Genomic DNA, 23,044 nt, shown 5'->3' on the forward strand with positions numbered 1-23,044 from the left:
AGTACAAGCAAAATAGACCAGACAAGACTTATTCATTCAAGCTGTATTTGTTTAGCCAAAATCGGTTTGAAAGAGTGCACATTTTAATGAAGTTTCGTATTATTTTTGTTATATAACATGCATCGAAAGAATCCTTGACTATTTTTTAAAGTTGCCTGGAGGTTAAAGAAAAAGTTATTAGAATTAATTTTATCATTTTGAGATAGATCGAGTAGAAGTGGTTGAACTTGGAATGCTCTTCAATCCAGATGCGTTTCATGTTTTATTTTGGTCGCAATTCTGAAAAGAATTTGAGACTTAAATATCAAAATATGAATATAAACAAAATCTTTAAGGTTAGTAATTTATTCTTAAAATCCCTATAAGAATTTTAATTAACTTTACTATTAACAATTTGGATACAAAAAATTGCAAATCCTGGTTCACTTCTTACACTTCCTTGTAATGCACTCTATAATAGTTGAATTGTGTTATTCATACAACAATTCTTATAACAATTTCATACGTCTATCTTTCTCATTTATAATATGTTAATAAAAATTTCAGATATGATGCGTCTTAAATATGTTAATAAAAAATTATAAAAATTCTGCAAAAGACAAATCAACATGACAAACAATTAGGTCAAGGAGTCCACACACAGCCTAGCCAGTCTCAGTCTCTGATTCATGACTACAATCGTTACCCAGGAGGTTATTATACGATCACTTTCCTCATCCCAATGACAATATTAAAATATAATTTTGTATCTTAGTGAAAACCATGAACATTTCTGATAATTGAAGACTAATACTTTCTCCTGTTGGAGATGCCCTGGAAGGCTGAAACTAGATTATAAGGAAACTTGAGCAACTTATTTTGAGATTACTCTAAGTTACTTTTTTGTTCTGGGATTGTAGACTTTGTTTCAGATGCTGAGCTTCTCTTACTTTAATACGATTAAAGATCCCCATACTCAAGTTGTTTCTTAACTGCTGGTGTCACGTCAGGAATGTGCGGACAAATTGGAGGTTGACCTAAGGAGCAAAGGACTTTGTTTGGTTCCCATATCAATCACAGAGAAAGTGACAATGGTAGACCAGATTCATCATGCTTCAGCCTCAAGAATTTTCCAGTACTGACATTTCTAATTCGACAATTATGAACGGTATGATGCTGACAATGAACATATTTAGGGGCATAGTTCCTTTATAAGCATGCTTGTAAATAAGTTGGCCCATAATAGTCTTCAGGACATCAATTTGAACATGTACTAAGATATTGATTGCATATTTAAGGACATGTTTGGGGCCGTAGTTCTTTTAATATTTCTCACAAGAAAACAATTGATTGCATATATTCAGTTTACATCAATTTTAACACGTAATGAGCAATACTTAAACGCGCATGCTTGTCTTCAGGATATGGGGCATGAAATAAGAAACCAAATCCACTTACGTATGAGTTTATTTTGTAAGCTTTACTCTTCAAGCTTTTAGTCACAATTTCATCTAATCCTATTTCCACTCAAATTTTAGAAGCCCCAGCCACAAAAAATATATTCTTACCATGTCTCTTTCAACCAAATACCAAAGCCAAGCCAATGCTAAAAGACGCTTACGGCCGTACACCATTCTTGAAAAAATCCAACTTCACAATATCAATATTAACTCATAATTATATTCAATTATCAAGTAAAATGTCCGCCTACCATTATAAAAGATCATTGTATCTATATACTATAAACTATAAGTTTCATGCTTCAATTGGTTCAACTTTTCACATCAACACAAGCCCAAAACCACACCAGCAATTCTTTACAGCTAATCACAGTCTTCAGAAATTACATTGGACGTCAACATGCCATGTTGAAGTCGCCTCTAACATCCCAATTTTTCGTAAATAAATTTAAAAAGCTTTTTAGTAATAAATAAATAAATATAGAGCAAATAATAGGCTGAGTACCCTAGGTATAAATAGTTATGTTAAGTCAGCTGCCGCCTCATTTTCGTTTTTCCCATTCTCCTCTCAAAACCCTTTCTTTTTCCCGCAGCTCACCAAATCAGTATCAGAAAAACGATGATCTCAAACCCGTTCACCGTTGGATCGTCGTGAAATTTGAGTATCATGTTCGCAACACAATTCCGAGCATTCTCACCGTTGGGAATTTCGATATCATGTCTGAACTGAGAGAAAAACCCTTCGCGTTGTAGCCTTTTTCTTTCCCGCAGAAACCCAGAGCTGTCTTGGTAAAACTACGATCCCGGTTTCGTTAACCGTTGGATTATTGTGAAATTTGGATATGTTGTTCGAAATTCAATTCCGCACGCTTCCACCGTTGGGATTTGCGAGATAATATTCGTGGAGGGAGAAAAAGGAATCGTATGAAGACAGTACAAGTGGAAGTTTCAATCTCTTCTCCGTCTCTCTGACGTTTGGGAATTCTATCGGAGCAGTCGGATGAATAATTGAAAGAATTTCCGGGAACCGTTAGAGGTGTTGCTATCGTTGGCTGAAGACACGTGAGCCCGCTTAGAGGTAAGGGATGAGTTATTCACAGTTGGGGATTAGTGAGAACATGTGTAGGGATCCTTAGAGGATTAAATTGGGATTTTATTTTGGGATGTTTGTTAAATTGCAATTTTTCCTTTATGATTATAAATAAAATATTGATGTCCTGATGAAAATTGCTTGATAAATTGTGCTCTTGATATTTGTATATTTGGACCTATGATTTGGATATAATTGTGTAATATTATTTGAGGGGTTTTAGTCCTCATGTTGTGATAGTCTTTTATATAAATTGTTATATTGAGGCTATGAAATGATAATTCAAATTGTGAGTATGTGATGAATTGTAGAATAACATGTTGCTTTGAGATTATAATATTGTTATTGAGATTGAGTATAAGTGTAAAGTTGAACATGTGTTAATTTGTGAGATACTTGTAAACATGTGATGGTGGATTGTGACACTATGAGATGTGAAATTGTGAATGAGTTCTAGTTGTGGATAAGTGTGTAGTTAACACTTGATGTGAAATTACTTGTGTTGTAAGCTATGAATTGTACAATACTCGATCGGCGTTATCTTGAGAAAAGCGTTGATGCGCAGTGTTAAAGAGAAAATGTAGGTTTCCTATTTAGGAACCAGTGTTAAATAGTAGCGCAATTGTGTTGAACGTGTTTAAAACACGAGTGTAAGGTCGTGGGTATTGTATAATTCATGAGCAGTGTCTGCATGTAAAAAAAATTATTTTAGGGGTTGGACCTGAATCAGGAGGGAGAGGCCCTGACGGACTCTTCGGAGTGTAGGCCTTGGGGGTCACCGGGTTTGAGTGCTCCTTTAAGCTTATGCTGATCTCATATGGTTGGAGCATTCTCGCAAAACATCGTGACCCTGACTGGTCTCCCTATGATCTTACTTAGTGAGAGTGACCTGACAAACCCATTGTGTGGTGTGTCTTGTTATGTACTCCTAAGCGCCCCAAGGTGGTTTTTCACTGACATGGTACCACATTGCATATAGAATTGAGTCTTAGCATAACTATTGCATATGCTTGCTAATTGATGTGTTATTATATCTTGATCGAAGTGTGGGATTCTTGTGTAATGTGATTGATAATTGAAAAGTGAATTTTGAATGACGAAGTGGTGAAGTTACGTGAGCTATGTTTAAGCAAGTGGTATCTCATTTATATAATATGTATATTTAATTGTCTTGTTTCTCTATTAGCTAGGAATGTGATAACTCACTCCCTGTGTGTTGTTGTGTTTGGATCCTGTGATGATCTTGAACTTGTGTTCGGGGGAGCAGACGAATAGGTGGATGACTATGAAGAACCTCATGCTAGAGGACACGGGAACACCACGCTCTGATAGGATGTGACATTAGGATATAGGTTCTATATTAATTGTATGAGACTTATATGACTTTCTTTGAGTCGAGATGACTTTATTATTTATTTGGACAAGTTTGAATATGATGTAGAAGAAAGTGAATGTGAGCCTTTTATCCATTTGAAAAGCTTGTATTTAAAAATGTTTTAAAAATACTTTTAATTAATATTTGAATTTTTATTCCTTTATTAATATATATGTGAGGGGTAGAGGGTGTCACATCGCCTGCTGGCTGGTATAAGTCATAGTTCTCAGGTGCTTCCATTTTTCCAGTAAGATAGTCGCTCCCTGAAAAAATTAATAGAACATTCTTGATTGTCAAATTCTTTGATAAAGAAATGTTCATGTATGAAGATATAGTAACCCTTTGCCAAATTTCCAAATTAAAACTAGAAGGTAATTTTCACCACGCACAAGAAAATGAGACTCATCAAAATGGTTTCTGGAGATGCAGGAATATGCAAAGTATAGCATAAAGGGATGTTTAAACAAGGACAAAACTTAGATCAAGTTCCTTATATCCTTACCATCAAGTTCTCCATTCAAATGATGACATGTGAATATTCTTTCCAATAACAAATAACTTCTACTAGATATGTATTGAAGAATTTTAAATAAATATGCATGTGTCATCCTTTAAATGGAGATTTAAAGAACTTGATCTAAGCCTTGTCCTATAAATAAATAATGATATAAGATATAGAAAATCTCAAATGCAAGAAAGTAAATTATACAAGTACTAATGCTTATTGTGGAATGATAATAACACATTTCTCAACACACAATCATGGGGAGACTTGCCTATCCTTGAAGAAACTTATCAAAACTTCTAGTGCTGCATTAAGTACCAATTTCGGCTGCAAAATTTTAATTGAATGCTTTTCCAAAATCATGGCTCAATTGGGGAAAGAAAACATCGGAAATGAAAATACTTGAGGAATCATTTATCGACTGAATAGATGTAAAAAAAAAAAAACAAATTTTACTAAATTACAAGTTCAGGCTTAACCCTTGAGCCTAAAATACTCAACTATTACAAGACTCAACATGGGCTCATTAAGCTTGAGTAAAGCAAAAGCTGAACAAGAGCTGAGCTTGAGCCCAAAAAATGAGCTTGATTTCTCATTGAGATAAACTTGAGCAAGGCATAACTCCAGTTAGCTTGACTCAAGAATCATGATGGGGGGACCCACAGCCCAAAGTCACTAAAGTTACGAGAGAAGATGCCCAAGGCAGGGAGCACCTGAAACACATGATCAGCATACAAGGTACAATGAACCCAATTAGAATTGAAGAGAGGGACTAACTAACTGCCTAACGGCGGTGTCAGCAAAGGCAGGAATGTTGTGTGATGTGTGGATGTGAAAGGATATATAAGCATTCCAACAGGGTATGGTGGGAGGAGGGGAACGGAGACTAAGGACCTTGGGAGAGAGCTAGGCCTCTGAATACTTACAGTGATTTTTTCCATTCTCTTCTTCATACTTCCTTGTAAACACTGCTATAATTAGGTCTTGGATCACCTTGATCAGGCATAATACTAAATAATACATTTCATTTCATCTCCCTTTTCTTTGTCAATTTCCTAGTACCTATCAACTGACTTACAACTTATAACAATATCACATTAGAGAACATTAATTTTACCTTTACTTGACTAATATAAGGACAAGTACAGAAAGAAAGCACAAGAAGTTACATACTTGTGTTCGATAGCAGCCCATCAAAAACAGGCACATGATTGAAATTTCTTGTAGATCTTAAACTTTCATCAGATGGGAACACAGAATCTGGTTTGTTGGACTCTGGATTCAAGTACTGCAAACTGCCATGGTTCTGGAAGCCTAAATTATCATCAGCAGGCACAGCAGAAAAGCTAGGAGGGGACTGAAATTCATCCGGCATTGTCTTCTTATCCTTAGAATCAACCTCAGTCTCCACTTCCGATTCAGCATTAGCACTAGGTGCCACATTCTGCTGCTTTCTTTTGGAGCGAGCCCGCCTGTTCTGGAACCAATTATACACATTGGTCTCAGAAATCTGGCCATGCTGGCTGAGCTCATTAGTGATCTCCTTGATCTTTTCTTTGGTGGGGGTTCCAGTCCCTTGATCAAATATTCGCTCAAGAATCTGAAGCTGCATAGCGGTCGGAGTCCACCGCTGCCTTGAAGCTATTTTGTGCCCACCAGACCCCAACAATGGGTCACAATACATATTCCCCAGCCTAAACCCTGACAATAAAAACACAAGTTAATCATTATCACTATGAGTCAATCGTATACAGCTATATGCATGAACAGCATAAAAGATTTTTAAACTGTTATTCAATCACAAACTATATCATATATGATAAGTTAATCTGCTTTTACAAAACTAATTACCTTAAAAGTCATATCAAACAGTGATCTCTTCACTAAATTAGTGCATAGAAATATCAAAACCGAATTCGGATTCCTTCATTAAATTATACTTGTACAATTTGGCAGCATAGCAAGAGATATACTTCAGGCAGTTTATTAATTTAAACACTAATGTCTGATTTAATAATAGTTCGATGAGCAGGATGCACTCCATTCCCACCAATAAAAAAGAATGTAACTAATAACTCTTTCAATTCAAAAAAAAAAAAACAGTGCAAAAAATTGCTAACTATTTAAGATTAAATCCGGATTCTTTCATTAAATCAGCTCATACGTTATACTTACACACTGTAACTCATTATATTAAATCAGCTCATACGTCATAATTAGGCAGTGGCGTAGTAGGAAAAAAATACTGTAGGAAGTTTACTAAATTAAATTAAACGCTCATGGGAAAGTAAACTAACATGAACTGATAATAACGGTGAAAGATGAATTGAATTTCACCTGCAAGATCTTGGTGCGAGGAGATGTTTTTGTGCATTTCGATGAGTTGTTCACAGATGGTTGTGTAAACTGCAATCTGTTTGCGCAGAGTCTTTTGCAAGTTAACTTAATTATGAAATAATGATACATACTCAATTGTTTATTTTAAACATTTGACTGTTACCTCTCATTTCTAATAAGCTATGATGGGCATTGAACACGAAAGCCTCCTTACTTTGGTTTCAAAAACCTTATGGAAACGAGTCGAGAATCCAACTAAAACAACAACAGATACCACCACTCAAAAAACAGTTACTTTGGTTGTGGTCGTGTTTCGGAGGAGAATCGTAAATTTGCAATGAAAAGAAAGATAGATAGAGAACCATGACAATGAGGTTGAGAATAAGAACCATAACAGTGAGACATTCACTTCACAGCATTCACAATAATAGATACCACCACTCTCACTATGTTCATTCCGATGCCAGGGCAATTTCTCCACACCATTGCAACCACAACCCCCACTACTACCTTCACCTTCTTCGTTCATGCAAACACTTGAACCCTCTGCTCCAAATCCATGCTCGTTTAATTGTCCAACAATGCACCTTGGCACCCAATTCCATCACAAACCCTTCTCTGATTCTGTGGAACTCATTGATTAGAGCTTATTCTAGACTCCATCTATTCCAGGAAGCAATAAAATCGTATCAAACAATGTCATACATGGGACTTGAACCTGACAAGGACACATTCACCTTTGTTTTGAAGGCTTGTACTGGTGCTTTGGACTTCCATGAGGGTGTTGCCATTCATCAAGATATAGCTTCCAGGGAGTTAGAATGTGATGTTTTTATTGGGACTGGACTTGTTGACATGTACTGTAAGATGGGCCACTTGGACAATGCAAGAAAGGTATTTGATAAAATGCCCGGGAAGGATGTTGCTTCTTGGAATGCAATGATTTCAGGCTTATCTCAGAGCTCGAATCCTTGTGAGGCACTGGAAATATTTCGGAGGATGCAGATGGAGGAAGGTGTGGAGCCGGACTCTGTGAGCATCTTGAACTTGGCTCCAGCTGTTTCTAGATTAGAGGATGTTGATTCTTGCAAGTCTATTCATGGTTATGTGGTTAGAAGATGTGTGTTCGGTGTGGTTTCTAATTCATTGATTGATATGTACTCTAAATGTGGTGAGGTAAAGTTGGCTCATCAGATTTTTTACCAGATGTGGGTTAAGGATCATATTTCGTGGGCAACAATGATGGCTGGATATGTACATCGTGGTTGTTACTTTGAGGTTCTTCAATTACTAGATGAAATGAAACGAAAGCACATAAAGATGAATAAGGTATCAGTTGTAAACTCCGTTTTGGCAGCTACAGAGACGAGAGACCTGGAGAAAGGGAAGGAAGTTCATAATTATGCTTTACAGCTAGGGATGACGTCAGATATAGTAGTTGCTACTCCTATCGTGAGCATGTATGCAAAATGTGGTGAGTTGAAGAAAGCTAAAGAGTTTTTAATGAGTCTTGAAGGAAGAGATTTAGTTGTTTGGTCTGCTTTTTTATCAGCTCTTGTCCAAGCAGGATATCCTGGAGAAGCATTGTCTATATTCCAAGAGATGCAGCATGAAGGTTTGAAACCAGATAAAACAACTCTATCAAGTTTTGTTTCCGCATGTGCTGAAATTTCAAGTTCCAGATTAGGTAAGATGGTGCACTGCTATGTTATTAAAGCAGACATGGGGTCAGATATTTCAGTAGCAACAACCCTTGTCTCAATGTACACTAGATGTAAATTATTTATGTATGCTATGACGCTATTCAACAGAATGCACTATAAAGATGTTGTGGCATGGAATACTTTGATAAATGGATTTACCAAATGTGGTGACCCACGTCTTGCGTTGGAAATGTTCCTTAGATTACAATTAAGTGGGATTCAACCAGATAGTGGAACCATGGTGAGTTTGCTTTCAGCTTGTGCCCTTCTGGATGATCTTTATCTAGGAATCTTCTTTCATGGAAATATCATAAAGAATGGTATTGAATCTGAAATGCATGTAAAAGTTGCTCTAATAGACATGTATGCCAAATGTGGGAGCCTTTGCACAGCTGAAAACTTGTTTCACTTAAACAAGCATGTAAAGGATGAGGTATCTTGGAATGTAATGATTGCAGGGTACCTGCATAATGGATGTGCCAATGAAGCAATTTCCACATTTAATCAGATGAAATTAGAAAGTATAAGGCCCAATTTAGTCACATTTGTGACCATTCTTCCAACTGTATCATATTTGTCAATAGTAAGAGAGGCCATGGCTTTTCATGCCTGCATAATCCGAATGGGATTCATATCCAGTACCCTTATTGGAAACCGTCTTATAGATATGTATGCTAAAAGTGGGCAACTCAGTTATTCTGAGAAATGCTTTCATGAGATGGAAAATAAAGGCACTATCTCATGGAATGCAATGCTTTCAGGCTAATGCTATGCATGGCCAAGGTGAAGTTGCCCTTGCCCTTTTTTCACTTATGCAAAAGACTCATGTCCCTGTTGATTCAGTTTCCTACATCAGTGTATTATCTGCCTGCAGACATGCTGGCTTAATTCAAGAAGGAAGGAACATTTTCCAGTCTATGACTGAATAAGATAATCAAAGATAATATGTATCAAATATTGAAATGATTTTAAAAGAATAAATAATTATTAAAAATATAAATCAAATATATATAGATAGAGATAAAAAAAGATTATAATTTTGGAATGATTAAATTTTTATTCTAACTAACTACAAAGGTAGGTAATGTGTTTGTTGTAGAAATATATTAAAAAAAAAGATAATATATTCACACGTCGACAGAGAAAGTAGCGTTGCGTGTCCAAGGTGGGCAGATATAAAGAAGAGTCTGGAACCAACCAGAAGCGGAGTAGACAAAAAGAACATTCTAGAATTCTGATTTTCAAAACAGAAAGTTATATAAACCCTCCCTTTCTCTCTACTCTAACACAATTCATTCGTAGCCAATTCTTATTCTTTTTCTCTCTTTCTCTCTGCTTGCGGCGCTTCACAAGCCAAATCTAACTTGTCTCTGTTTTCTCCGATCTAGTACTACTATCAATGGCCGGAAAAGGAGATGGTCCTGCTATCGGAATCGATCTCGGCACCACCTACTCCTGCGTCGGAGTGTGGCAGCACGACCGTGTCGAAATCATCGCCAATGACCAGGGTAACAGAACCACGCCGTCTTACGTCGCTTTCACTGATTCCGAGCGTTTGATCGGTGACGCCGCCAAGAACCAGGTCGCCATGAACCCCGTCAACACCGTATTCGGTAAAATCCCTAACCGACTTTTTGCTTTATCGAGATCTGCATTGTTCCTAGATTTTTGAAACTCCACTTTTCTATTTTAGTAATTTGTAGTATTTTCCAATCCTAATGTATTATCTGGCCTATTATTTTTTTGATATAATAATAATAATAATAATCGTTGAATGGTTTATTATGTACACTCTTATTGTTCGTTGAAATCTGATGTTGAATTGAATAGCAATAGGCGTAAGCACTGTTAATACTTGTCGAAATGTGATTTTGAACTGAATAAATCATATTGTGTGCAATTTTATTATTTAGAGAGTTATTTGATCTTACAATTTTGAGGGAATATGGTATGCTAAAAGTTAAGATTTATCTTTTATTCTTTTTAATTTGGATTGTGCGGATTGTTTGGTGATTGGTTATTTGTTGCCTGATGTCAGATGCTAAGCGTTTGATTGGAAGGAGATTTTCTGATGCCTCCGTTCAGAGTGACATGAAGCTATGGCCATTTAAGGTCATCCCTGGTCCTGCTGACAAACCTATGATTGTGGTCAACTACAAGGGTGAGGACAAGCAGTTCTCCGCTGAGGAAATTTCTTCCATGGTTCTCATGAAGATGCGTGAGATTGCCGAGGCTTATCTCGGTTCCACAGTGAAGAATGCCGTGGTCACTGTTCCCGCTTACTTCAATGACTCCCAGCGTCAGGCCACGAAGGATGCTGGAGTCATTGCGGGTCTCAATGTCATGCGTATCATCAATGAACCCACCGCTGCTGCCATTGCTTACGGTCTTGACAAGAAGGCCACCAGTGTGGGTGAGAAGAACGTGTTGATTTTTGACTTGGGTGGCGGTACCTTTGATGTCTCTCTTCTCACCATTGAGGAGGGTATTTTTGAGGTCAAGGCCACTGCCGGAGATACTCATCTTGGAGGAGAAGATTTTGATAACAGGATGGTTAACCATTTTGTTCAGGAATTCAAGAGGAAGCACAAGAAGGACATCAATGGAAACCCTAGGGCTCTTAGGAGGTTGAGGACTGCCTGTGAAAGGGCGAAGAGGACCCTATCATCTACTGCACAAACCACAATTGAGATAGATTCTCTTTATGAGGGTGTTGACTTCTACACCACAATCACCCGTGCCAGGTTTGAGGAGCTCAACATGGATCTCTTCAGGAAGTGTATGGAGCCCGTTGAGAAGTGTTTGAGGGATGCTAAGATGGACAAGAGCACTGTCCATGACGTTGTCCTTGTTGGTGGATCCACTAGAATTCCTAAAGTGCAGCAATTGTTGCAGGATTTCTTCAATGGCAAGGAGCTTTGCAAGAGCATTAACCCCGATGAGGCCGTTGCTTATGGAGCAGCTGTACAGGCTGCTATTTTGAGTGGTGAGGGCAACGAGAAGGTGCAGGATTTGCTGTTGTTGGATGTTACACCCCTTTCTCTTGGTTTGGAAACTGCCGGCGGCGTCATGACTGTTCTCATTCCCAGGAACACGACTATTCCCACCAAGAAGGAGCAAGTGTTCTCTACTTACTCAGACAACCAACCTGGTGTCTTGATTCAGGTGTATGAGGGAGAGAGAGCTAGAACCAGGGACAACAATTTATTGGGTAAATTTGAGCTTTCTGGCATTCCCCCAGCACCCAGGGGTGTTCCTCAGATTACTGTCTGCTTCGATATCGATGCCAATGGTATCTTGAATGTCTCTGCCGAGGACAAGACCACAGGGCAGAAGAACAAGATCACCATCACCAACGACAAGGGTAGACTATCGAAGGATGAGATTGAGAAGATGGTCCAAGAGGCAGAGAAGTACAAGGCCGAGGATGAGGAGCACAAGAAGAAGGTCGACGCAAAAAATGCTTTGGAGAACTATGCCTACAACATGAGGAACACCATTAAGGATGAGAAGATTGCATCAAAGCTTTCTGATGACGACAAGAAGAAAATCGAAGATGCCATCGAGAGTGCTATTCAGTGGTTGGATGGAAACCAGCTAGCGGAGGCTGACGAGTTCGAAGACAAGATGAAGGAGCTTGAGAGCATTTGCAACCCAATCATTGCCAAAATGTACCAGGGTGCAGGTGCTCCCGACATGGCTGGAGGCATGGATGAAGATGTTCCTCCATCTGGATCCGGTGGTGCTGGCCCCAAGATCGAGGAAGTTGATTAAATTGTTTCATTATATAGATGGGATGGGCTTGTGTTGGATCTATTCCGTTTTTTTTCCTTTATTTTATTTGGTCTAGAATATTGGCCCATTATTTTGGTTACTAACACCAGGTATGGTGATTGGTAATTCTTTTTTTTTTTTGGTTTTGAATAGTTTATCCAGATTTCACCTCGATGGAGACTTGTTTAAATTTTTTTGCCAAAGAACAATTTTATGGGCCGAATCTTGGCGTTCCTATTTAATGTTTTCTTAAATTTTGATATTTGATATCTACATTACTCGTGCAAATTGCGCTGTTCCTCTGGTATAGAAGCAAAAAATGTTTTCATAACAGTATTGTCTAGTTAAATGTATGCTATTTTGAAGCTAGTAATAATTTGGTAAAAGAGAATATTAAAAGGTTTCAACTTTGAAGTACTTTTCCTAGTCTTATTTTGTTCAAAAGAATCATTAACCATCGTTTTGTTGTGAAATAAGATATATTAGAGTCGGATCTACTTTTTGGGGAATATGAGTAATATTTCTAATAAAACATCTTTCTATCGTAATTAAACCCATGTATTAGTCCTATCCCTACTAATCTAACCGATCTAGATTAGTCCTGTCTCTTTTCCTTTTAGTAATCGTTCAAATAAGAAACTGCTAAACGAAAAATGAAGACAAGAGAATACATACAATAAAATTATCGTTGGCCATTGTAATTCGTACACGCTTGTGGTACCCGTATAGAGACACAACCCGTAGTTACTGGAACAACAAAATAAGCTTTGCTGCAAATACGTTTTGCTTCCAGTTTGTGATCCGTTCTCTATGCCCTATCTCTGTTTATGAGCCAAGTTTAAGGCCTAAGTGAACAAAGGGATACATATTACAATATTAAAGGAAGGAAATGACTATTAGAATCACTTATATTTTGTTGCTGCAACTTAAGAAAAAAATCCCGATATTGTAGGCTCTTCTTATGCCTATCTTTTAGTTAGCTGAAGAATAGTATCTGCTATACATGCTATTATTTCTGTTTCTGTTGAAGGTTAATGCTGCAAACTGATTTTTTTTTTTTTAAACTTTCCTTAACTTGGCCTTTTCTTTATTTAATTTGGACCTCCCATCATATGTACTAGTTCCATTACAAAAAATCTTTGAATTTAATTCTAACTTGTGCTATTAATATATTGGCTTTAAATATGATTATAAGTCAGTCGACCAAGGTCAGTTGCAGTTCAGTTTAATTAATTTCATTTCACAAACTAATCAAGCTTATGAGAAAGCATATATTGAATCAATTAAACATTTTAAACTTCAAGAGACAAGTCCTGTATTTTTCTTTTGTTGGTAGAAATAATATATTTTGGTTTGCAATAGCTAGCGTCGTCACTTATAATTATTAATATTTATTTGAACACCCCTTCCCTTCTTAAAAATGAGCAGTAGAAACTCAAGTTTGTGACTTGTACCATATTTTATTTCACTTAATTAATTTCTTTGATTGAGGCTTGAATTTATAACTAATTTTTTTATATTTTAGTTAAAAATAATTTAATCAAACAAATTAAATGAATACGAATTTCGAGTTGAAAAGTTGAGCATGCAAAAGTTTAAACTGATTTTATTTTTGAACGATCAAAATATTTTAATTTATTACCAACACACTCCCGAGTTAACTCGACTCACTTTGTGTCTATTTATAATAAGTAAAGTCTACTTGATTTAATAAAATGTTTGTAGTCAATTTTATTTTTATTTTTATGAATAATAACTCAAGTGATGTTTGAAAAAATCACAAAGTTTCTATTTTTTTTCCTTTTCTTTATGTTTTTAAGTATTTTTAATAAAATAGTAAAAACAACATTATTTTCATTATTTCTTACTCAAATATTTTAAAAAATATTTTGCTGATCATTAGTAAAATTAAAACATTTTTTCAAATCAATCAGGTCTTAGAAATAATATTTGGCACAAACATTAGTTTGACATTATGTTGAATATGAATTTTATTTGTTCAATGTTAATCATAAGTTACTTTTTGATTCTTGCATGGGTCCTTACTACCAGCTAGCTAGCTCAACTAACATAAACCTATGACACTCAACGAAAGTAAGAATTCTGCAAGATTGCATGCAACCCATGCCCAATTTATAATTCCCTGCCCTTATCTTTGACAGAACATAATATTAATGTATTCCAATATTATTAATTTAACCTAATCTTATATGTTTTATTTGCAAGAAGAAGGATGGCATGGAATGCCTAAAATATATAACACTATGCTTACAACAAGAGAAGAAGAGAACACGACAAGAGATAAGATTGGCTCCATCCTTTTTTGTGATGAATGAAGATGGCATTGAGCATGATATGATATTCCAAGGTTGGTAAATGTGTTGGAAAACAAGGGGAAGGAGCTTGCAATTGCATTGCCAGAGTGGAGCTGCTCCTAACGTGGTTGGCAGTATGGATCTGGATCCACAATGATGGCTCTATAACCGATTACATTGATATCGTTTCATGAGTTACATTCTTTATTTTTTTTTTAATTTTTAAATACTAGTTACACCTATAAATGTTAAATTGTTGTTGTTGTTTGGCAAAAGGAGGCAATTTCCATTGTTATTTCCTTTCCATTATTCTCATTATTCGGATAAATCGTAATATTTTGAATTGTATAGCAAAACTTTGTTTTATGCATACTAAGAACTTGAATTTGAGACTATTTATTGGAACAATTTTACATCAGTCCGACTACTTGCATTTAAATTCATGTTATTAACACATTCTCTTGGATGTATTTTAAATTAGAAATGTATTTTATGAACGAAATATTGCGCATACAAATTTTGACAAATTGAGAACAAATAAATGACCATTTTTTGTGGATTCATGTTACAATTGAGCTTTGAGCAATGTTCTCACATCAAGGTATGACAGGCTCTTTACTCTTTAAACAAAAGATTTTGGCCCAAATAGTTTAACATTTAGATTCTTTTTTATGCAATGTTTGAAATTCAATTTTTAATTTGAGGATGAAATCATGACTAAAATATTACGTTACCTTAAAAATGAGTTGAACTAATGAAAGAAAATAATTATGTGTATTAAATTCTTATTTGCTATATAAGGATCAGAATTAAGGTAGATTTCCAAGCATAGGGCCAAGGCCTCTCATAGTCATAATTAAGGTATGATTCACTCATAAATGAGTATAGGTTAATTTTCCTAGTATCGACACTTTGGTCAATATTTATTATCCTGGGCTACTGGCTGTCTCTAGTGTATAGGCCTGGGAGTTATTGTACGGACCGGGCTCAAACCCAATTTGCAACAATTTTTATTTTTTGAAGTATTCCCCAATGATATACATAACAATGTGGGGTCACATGTTCCCACTCAATTTTATTTTCCTCTCATTATATTATATTATTTTTTCTCATCTAAAGTAGAAATGTTATCTTGCCTTCGTTAATCGTTACCCAAAATTTATCGATCCGTCATTAATATTATTTTGTCTAGTGAGAGACTAATTGCTATTTTCTTTGTAGTCAAGTGCTAAAGGAACATTCCCTTATAACACATTTCTATTTTCATACATTAATTTCAAAATCAAATACAAAAATAAGTACTTTAGACATCTCAATTTTTTGGGCTTGGACAACCACGTTTGTTAATTTATTTTTTTGAGTTAACTAGTGTCGTTATGTTTGATAATTTTGAGACCGAAACAATTTTACATTTCAATTATGATCTTGATGCCTTACTTTATAGTTGAAGGAAAAAAAACTTAGTGGACTTTTAGTAACAAAATTTCCCAATAATTTATTATTATTATTATTATTATTATTATTATTATTATGTTAAAATGAATTTCTAAATAAAAAAATTAAAATACGAATCTCACTTTATGTATTCAATTCTCAATCAAATTGTTAGAAATTTAATTTAATTAACAGAAAATCGAATTTGAATACACATTTATTTCATTTTCATTTTTCAAGAGGAGCAATTATAGGGGTGTTCGTGAACTCCTTGATTCACTAGTCACTGCGTATTACAGTGTTTATTTTTTGATCTTGACTTCATGTGCCCAGACAATCAGAAATTGATATCCAACCAGTCCATTGTCCCCCATTAACATTAGTTTACGCCAGTCTCAAGAGTTCTGAGCCATTGGCTTCTGTCTCCTTGGAACTAAATAAACAACATGCATGTCGGTGGCACATGAATACAACTAAGAAATACTATTTAGTATTCTACATTTATTCTATATATGTTAACATACATGTATTAATATAAACTTTACAGTAATGTACCTTTGTATTGTACATTATTTTGTGTGTATGTATGTAGGATAAAATTTTACCACCTACTTTAATGGGAAAGAAATATTTATACTTTTAAGTTATCCACTGAGTTGTTTTTTTATCCAATACTTAAACTACTTAATTAAAAAATAAAGTACATTACAAGTTTTTGTGTTTGGTTTATTTTTAAATTTTACAATTTAATGATCATGAAAATGTAAAACACTTCTATTATAAGTCAATAAAATTATTATACATGATAAATTATTATTGAATTTTTACACGACCAGTGTATATTTTTTTTAACCAATCAAACAATTCAAAATATTGCACTTTATGTGTTGGACAAGGAAATGCCTAAAATAAGCACAATATTTACATATCATATATCTAATTAATTGTCTGACAATGAGGTAGAAAAATTGCAAAATTGTGTAAAACAATAGAAAGGTCGAATGACAGTGTTAAGATCACTATTATTTCTGATAGAGTTACGGAACCTTGCTTGCCAAGCCCGAGAGTTCCCTCTTCTGGTTTATAATAGATGTCACTGTATTTTAAATAAATTATAAAAAAATACCTAGATAAAATTTATACTTATTGATTTATTAAAATATTATGATTTTATCATTTAACTCATTTTTTAAAATTTTACAAACTTCTTATTTATAATTTTTTTATTAATTAATTTTTTTTCTTACGTTTGCCTTTTCTTTCCCTCCAAAACTTTACCTTATGTGCTTGATATTTATTTATTAAGTTCGAATAAATTGTAGGTTTAAAATGAATGAAGCTTGAGTTAAGAAATTTTGTTCAAGTTTTTACTGAACCGAGCTTTGGTTAGACTCCAATTTAACTAGGGTCCTCTTTATGAAGTAAGTTTTTTTTTTTTTTCAATTGAATCCATATCCATATGTAGTATTTTAACTTAATATGTAATACGATGTGTGAAAAATTAACGTTTTTACTGAACTGAGCTTGTAGGTGTAAAATTAACGATGATAACATCGTATCCATGAGAAGTAGGTTCTTTTTCTTTTTTCTTTTTCAATTGAATCTATATCCATATGTAGTATTTTAACTCGATCAGTATGTATAAAATATATATCAATTACTACAAGAAGTAGTTGCTTCAGTTCGTATCTGTTTGATACTCCATGCAGTGCAGCTAATTTATTAAGTATACGGCAAATAGTTTGATTGATTAATTAATTAATTCATTAGTACTAACAAAAATAAAATAATTCAAACAATATAAAATCCGCAACCTGGTTTGACTGACATCCTAGGGTTTTGTGGCCCATCTTCTAATATTAATTGAGGTGTTACCCATGAAATAAGGTAATGAATGAAGATGTAGGACTGTCCCAAATGCAAAAGGATTTCATTAATTGTTCAATTAATTAATTAACGGCCAAATGATAATATATCCGGAAAGGAAGGATTGTGCAGTAGTGTAAGGTAGTTGTATTCACGTGAGTAAAAATAAATTATTTGAAGGAAACTTTTTGATTAATGATTAGATGTAAATTTGATAATGAAGTCATTTTTATATCTAAAAACTAATATTTTTTTAATATTGATTTGTTTTTGGTGAATTAATATTGTTAATTTTTATTGATTTAGAGCTTTCAATTTGTTTACGTCATAAATTAATTCATATATGAATAGATTTAGATTGACACTTTATTACACTACTTTTATGAGATGATCCATAGATCTTTACTTATTAAAATTCTATATCATTAATATATTTTTCTCTCTTTCTTTCCCTTTTTCATTTATTTGTATATTTTTATTGTTTTACAACTAAATAAGATTTTTGTTCTTTTATGCTTAACAATAGTCATTCAATTTCTATTGTATATAATTTTTTTTTGGATAAGTGATAATGATATACCACAAGCCAAATTAGAGTCAATGAGTTAGAGGATACTCATAGTTTTTCACCTAGGAAAACAAATGACAATATCTCCCGCCATTTAATTTGTTCCTTTGAAGCATCATGATCTAGTGAATCAAAGGAAGCAATAGCAACGTTTGCTTCACTTCCACATAATATTCTCCGTCAAAACAAAAAATCATGCTAGTGCTAGGGATAAAAAGCATTCAACAAAAACCATGATTAAGATTTTAAAAACCTTTCAGATATGGAATCATTGTCCCTCCAAATTGTCAGTCAGTGCATACATAACATTAACATAACACCAAGTAGTACCAACTAGTGTTACGGGAGAAATGAAAAATCTTCCCTTATTTGAAGGATCTTACATTACAAGTTATATTAGATACTTATTAGATATGCAATGACATAGTGACAATGTGACATGTCACTTTCGTGTTTTTTTTTTCCTGATCCCATGTGAGTCTCTCTCGAAGGACGAGACCCCCCAACCATAAGCCAGACAGGTACATGCTCACTCTCTATAGTTATTTTCTGGCTCTTGGTTTTGGTGCATCCTCAAACTCAAAGTGGTTTATGGTTTAAGGGATCTTCTTTTTTTTTTTTTTTTTTTTTCTTTCTTTCTCTTTTCACCTGTTTAAAAGTAGTTACATTACATTCTTTGAGGGTAATTATGAGACTAATCCACATGAGGGTGTTTAATCTTAAATTGGGTTAGCTAGGTTAAAGCCAAGGGCCCATGGGCTCATGCTAATGATTTGCAAGTGTTGCTTTCAAGGGAAAAACAGAGCTTTTTGGTTGGTTGGCCCTTTTAGCAGATTGGTGTTTTGAGAGGCTTTGCAATTTGCAACAAAGGTTTGTCATTATGTCATGCTTTATTGGTGGGGAGGGGATGTAGTCATGTATGTAGTTACAATATTACATTCGTACATTGAATTTTAGTCAAAAAAGATTATCCACATTTTCAGTGCTTGAATTCAGAATCAGAGGGTAAAAGCTGAGTTAATTGCTCAGTAAGCATTTTTTCCTGAACTGTTAAACATGTGTCTTCTCTTTGTTGAAATTGGTTTTTGATTTTGTTTTTGTAGTCCACTGGTCTGTTTGATGTGATTTTCTGGATTCTAGAGATTAAATTAGTTTGGACATTGAGTATTTTGGGAGGTTGAACAAGTTCAAGTGTTTTCAATGTGATTTGAGGACAAAGATGAAATCCTTGAGTAGTGTAGGTCTTGGTCTCAGTATTATTTTTGGTTGCCTCTTGTTGGCTCTGGTAGCTGAGGTATACTATTTGCTATGGTGGAAGAAGAGGATAACCAACAGAGAGATTGAGAATAATTATGGCAACCCGGTGAAGGAGTTATTCTACATGTTTTGTTGGAAAAGGCCATCATCATCTTCTTTGAGGCAAACAAGTTTCACTCCTCCTGAGCTTTGCTCTTCCATGAGAATTGGTGACACCCTTGTTCATAACCCAGAACAAGTTCAGTCTCAAAGTGGCAAGGACTTTGTTTTCAAACCCTTTGGGGAAGATGGCATGGATGCAGAATACATGAGCCAGCAGGACCTCTTAGGTCCTCCAAGATTCTTGTTCACCATAGTAGAAGAATCAAAGGAAGATTTAGAATCTGATGATGGCAAATTCAAATGTGACAAGAGTGGAAAAGGTTCAAGGGGTAGAAGCTTGGGTGATTTGCTAGTTGTGGAGACACCATATATGACACCTACTACTTCTCCACCTTTCTTTACTCCTCCTTTCACTACTCCTATCAGTCCCTATAACCAGCGTGGATTCAATCCTCTATTTGAAACAGCAACTGATGCTGAGTTCAACAGATTAAAGTCCTCACCTCCTCCAAAATTCAAGTTCTTACAGGAAGCAGAAGAGAAGCTTAGAAGAAAACTACAACAGGATGAAAATAAGGGAAATGGAGATGAGGTTGATGGTTCTTTCATCACAATAGTTGTTGACAAGAAAACAGAAAGAGAGGTTAATCACCAGCCTCGTCCACCACAGTACCATTCAGGCACTTCACAGGTACTTCCCTTAGCATCTTGACACAATTCACCAAAATCAGAAGAAAGAAACCAGCTAACACCAAAGTTCTGTCAAGTCAATTAAGAGTTTATTTCTTAATTAATCTTTCTAATTACATGTTGAAGAATTCCACTTTTTTTTTGTAATGATGGGAATTTGTTCCCCCAGACCCCCCCCCCCCCCCCCCCCCCCGAGTTGTTGTTTAGGGGATGCAGCACTATGGTTTAATCTGCCAAGCCAGTTGTGAAATGTACTACCACTCTCAATGTATCAAAGCACATGGGGGACAATATTTTCTGCTCATAAATGCTTAAAGGTGGGTCTGATGCAATTGGAAAGTTTGTTTATTTTATTAAAATTTCATAGTTTTTACTTGTGTGAAAAAGGGATAGGAAAACCAAGAACAACTTTGAGGAAAGTTGTTAAAATTAAAATAGATGTTATGTAAATAATATCTATGAAAATTTAGTCTTTAACTAAACCTAATGACATTATATGATTTCATGTAATCAACCACGCCTAATAGGGTAAAACTTTTGTTTTGTTGTGTTGTGTTTTGTTGTGTTGTGTTTATAAAATTTCAATGCTCACAAAACAAGTTTCCATTTTGTTGATGCATCAGAGACTATCAAGGTTATTATTTTCAATTTGTTTTTGAGTGATGAGATGGTCCTACTCCTACTCCTACCTCTTGCATACAAGTAGCTGTCTAAGGGTCATTGAAAGAATTCTTTCAGGGTCTTTGCCATTTCTTTTTATTTCTCTCTTTAGTCTTTACTAGCCTGCTAGTGAATGAGACATATGTTAAGCCAACATTGTCCCGTGCCATGTTTTTCTGCTTCTTTGTTTCCATGTTTACCCAACTAAACTTTTAGTGTAAAATAAAATGTGCCGTGTGATCAAAATTTGATGAAGATCAAAGGGCCTGTATTGAACCACTCTTAATAAGCACATTGCTCAGACAATAACCAATTCACCACTCAACAAAGTGACAAATTTGGTAAAAGAGAGGGTCTGCTTTTGTGGCTTTTTGCAAAACAACAAGAAAGGGTGCAATTACCCCGTGAATATGTCTCGTGGGTCATGACCGAAAGTGCCATCTTTTGTAACCCCACCACCACGTTGAAGAATCATAAAAGGTCAGAATAAAGAATAAAATATGGCTTTAAGCATAACCTTTTGTGAGTTCCTTTTTGTGTTGCATTTTGAAGGTACGTATATACCAGCCATTAAGCTTCAAGTAAACAACATAATATCTAGATTTTTTAGACATGTAATACCCATTTTTCATAAAATAAATTAAAAATAATTTTATTTAAAACTAAATAGAGTTTTAAGAAAATAATAAGATTTTTGTAATTAAATAAATAAGAAAAAATAATTTTATTAATTAAAATAATGATTTTAAGATAAATAAAACAAATATATGTTCATAGAAAATAAAAAAGATGTTTTAATTATTAATTTGATAGGAAGTAAAATAGTAGATTATGTGATTTTAAATTTTATGTTGGTGGAACAAATGATTAGGTGAATGACTTTAAAGAATCTCGTACTACTAAGACACAACAATATGATATAATGTGACATTGGAATATTCTGAATATATTATTTTACTTTATTTTATTTTGGTGAATTCTTTTGTAAAAATGATCTTATTTTGAACTGATAAGTTTTATTTGATCACGTGAATGCTAATCTTTTTCCAATATGAATTTATTTAAACGATCTAATTTTTTTTAATAAATATCATATTTTTATATCTTTTTCTTGATCATACGTATGCTAGGTTAGAGGATGATACAAGACATTGATATTATCTATGTTGGCCCTTAGTTTTTCGCTCCAACAAGAGATGGCCCTTTGAATCTGTTTTGTCTAATTAAACACAGATAAATGACAAGTGGTGGAACAATAATTCTACAGAAATGACAGTAACGGGTGGGTTTGTTTGGTTATAAAGGAGGAAAATATCTTAATTAATAAAAATTAATTGATTTTGTTTGACTTAAATTTATACAAAAAAAACTAAATTTATCATAAAAAAATGAATAATAACCTTGAATTTGGAATTCTAATTAGAATATAAGGTGAGGAAAGTTCTCATACTAAAATAAAACAAAAAGTTGATTCGAATAGGTAGAGTTTTAGAAAATAATAGATATAAATTTCATCAATTTGGTTCAAGTTGATCATAATTATTTGAAAGCAAAAAAAAAAAAAAAACGAATCAATTTAATTGAATGGCTTTTCTTCATCAAGTTGACCCAATTTACTGAACACTATATGTAATACGTTTTTTGACAGTTTTTTTTTTAATTTTAAATTATCGAGTGAAATTTTGTCCACTGCTATTTTCATTGGTTTCACATCAATTTCCCCAATAGTAAAAGATGCATTAAAGAAGTGTGTTAAAAGACTTTTTTTCCCCCTAACATCTCCCTAGCATACAATTCAAATTGCACCCTTTTACCCTCTCTTGTATTATCTTTAAAAGAAGAAGAGTTATTCTTGCTATTATCGAAAGGGAAAACAGGTGGAACTTGGAAGCATTGAACAGCAAAAAGTAAAGCAATAGTTTCATGCTA

The 23,044-nt window shown here is 34.4% G+C and overlaps 3 protein-coding genes and 1 pseudogene across 6 annotated transcripts; 3 read left to right on the forward strand and 1 right to left on the reverse strand.

The window, feature by feature from the left end:
• Positions 1-1,615: 1,615 nt before the first annotated feature.
• LOC114397447 (WUSCHEL-related homeobox 8-like) lies at positions 1,616-7,111 on the reverse strand. The gene is made up of 5 exons (XM_028359483.1): positions 7,042-7,111; positions 6,747-6,851; positions 5,583-6,110; positions 4,105-4,167; positions 1,616-1,857 (listed from the first exon to the last, which is right to left on the reverse strand). Exons 1-5 carry the CDS (start codon positions 7,109-7,111, stop codon positions 1,835-1,837), a joined length of 789 nt encoding a protein of 262 aa, XP_028215284.1. The 3' UTR covers positions 1,616-1,834.
• On the forward strand, positions 6,904-9,378 carry LOC114397448 (annotated as a pseudogene).
• A 303-nt stretch (positions 9,379-9,681) lies between these two features.
• LOC114395247 (heat shock cognate 70 kDa protein 2-like) lies at positions 9,682-12,465 on the forward strand. 2 transcript variants are annotated; one of them, XM_028356973.1, is made up of 3 exons: positions 9,683-10,062; positions 10,488-11,452; positions 11,828-12,465. In XM_028356973.1, exons 1-3 carry the CDS (start codon positions 9,849-9,851, stop codon positions 12,221-12,223), a joined length of 1,575 nt encoding a protein of 524 aa, XP_028212774.1. In that variant the 5' UTR covers positions 9,683-9,848; the 3' UTR covers positions 12,224-12,465. The 2 variants fall into 2 exon arrangements, with proteins under 2 accessions (XP_028212773.1, XP_028212774.1); XM_028356972.1 differs by having other exon boundaries at positions 9,682-10,062; positions 10,488-12,465.
• Positions 12,466-18,844: 6,379 nt separating this feature from the next.
• Positions 18,845-20,794, forward strand: LOC114395262. Of its 3 annotated transcripts, none has more exons than XM_028356993.1 (2): positions 18,845-18,927; positions 19,510-20,794. In XM_028356993.1, exon 2 carries the CDS (start codon positions 19,626-19,628, stop codon positions 20,475-20,477), a length of 852 nt encoding a protein of 283 aa, XP_028212794.1. In that variant the 5' UTR covers positions 18,845-18,927; positions 19,510-19,625; the 3' UTR covers positions 20,478-20,794. The 3 variants fall into 3 exon arrangements, with proteins under 3 accessions (XP_028212794.1, XP_028212792.1, XP_028212793.1); XM_028356991.1 differs by lacking the exon at positions 18,845-18,927 and adding an exon at positions 19,011-19,411; XM_028356992.1 differs by lacking the exon at positions 18,845-18,927 and adding an exon at positions 19,011-19,276.
• The last annotated feature ends 2,250 nt before the right edge of the window (positions 20,795-23,044 follow it).

This window comes from Glycine soja, chromosome 18 (assembly GCF_004193775.1).
Source record: "Glycine soja cultivar W05 chromosome 18, ASM419377v2, whole genome shotgun sequence".
Classification (NCBI taxonomy): Eukaryota; Viridiplantae; Streptophyta; class Magnoliopsida; order Fabales; family Fabaceae; genus Glycine; species Glycine soja.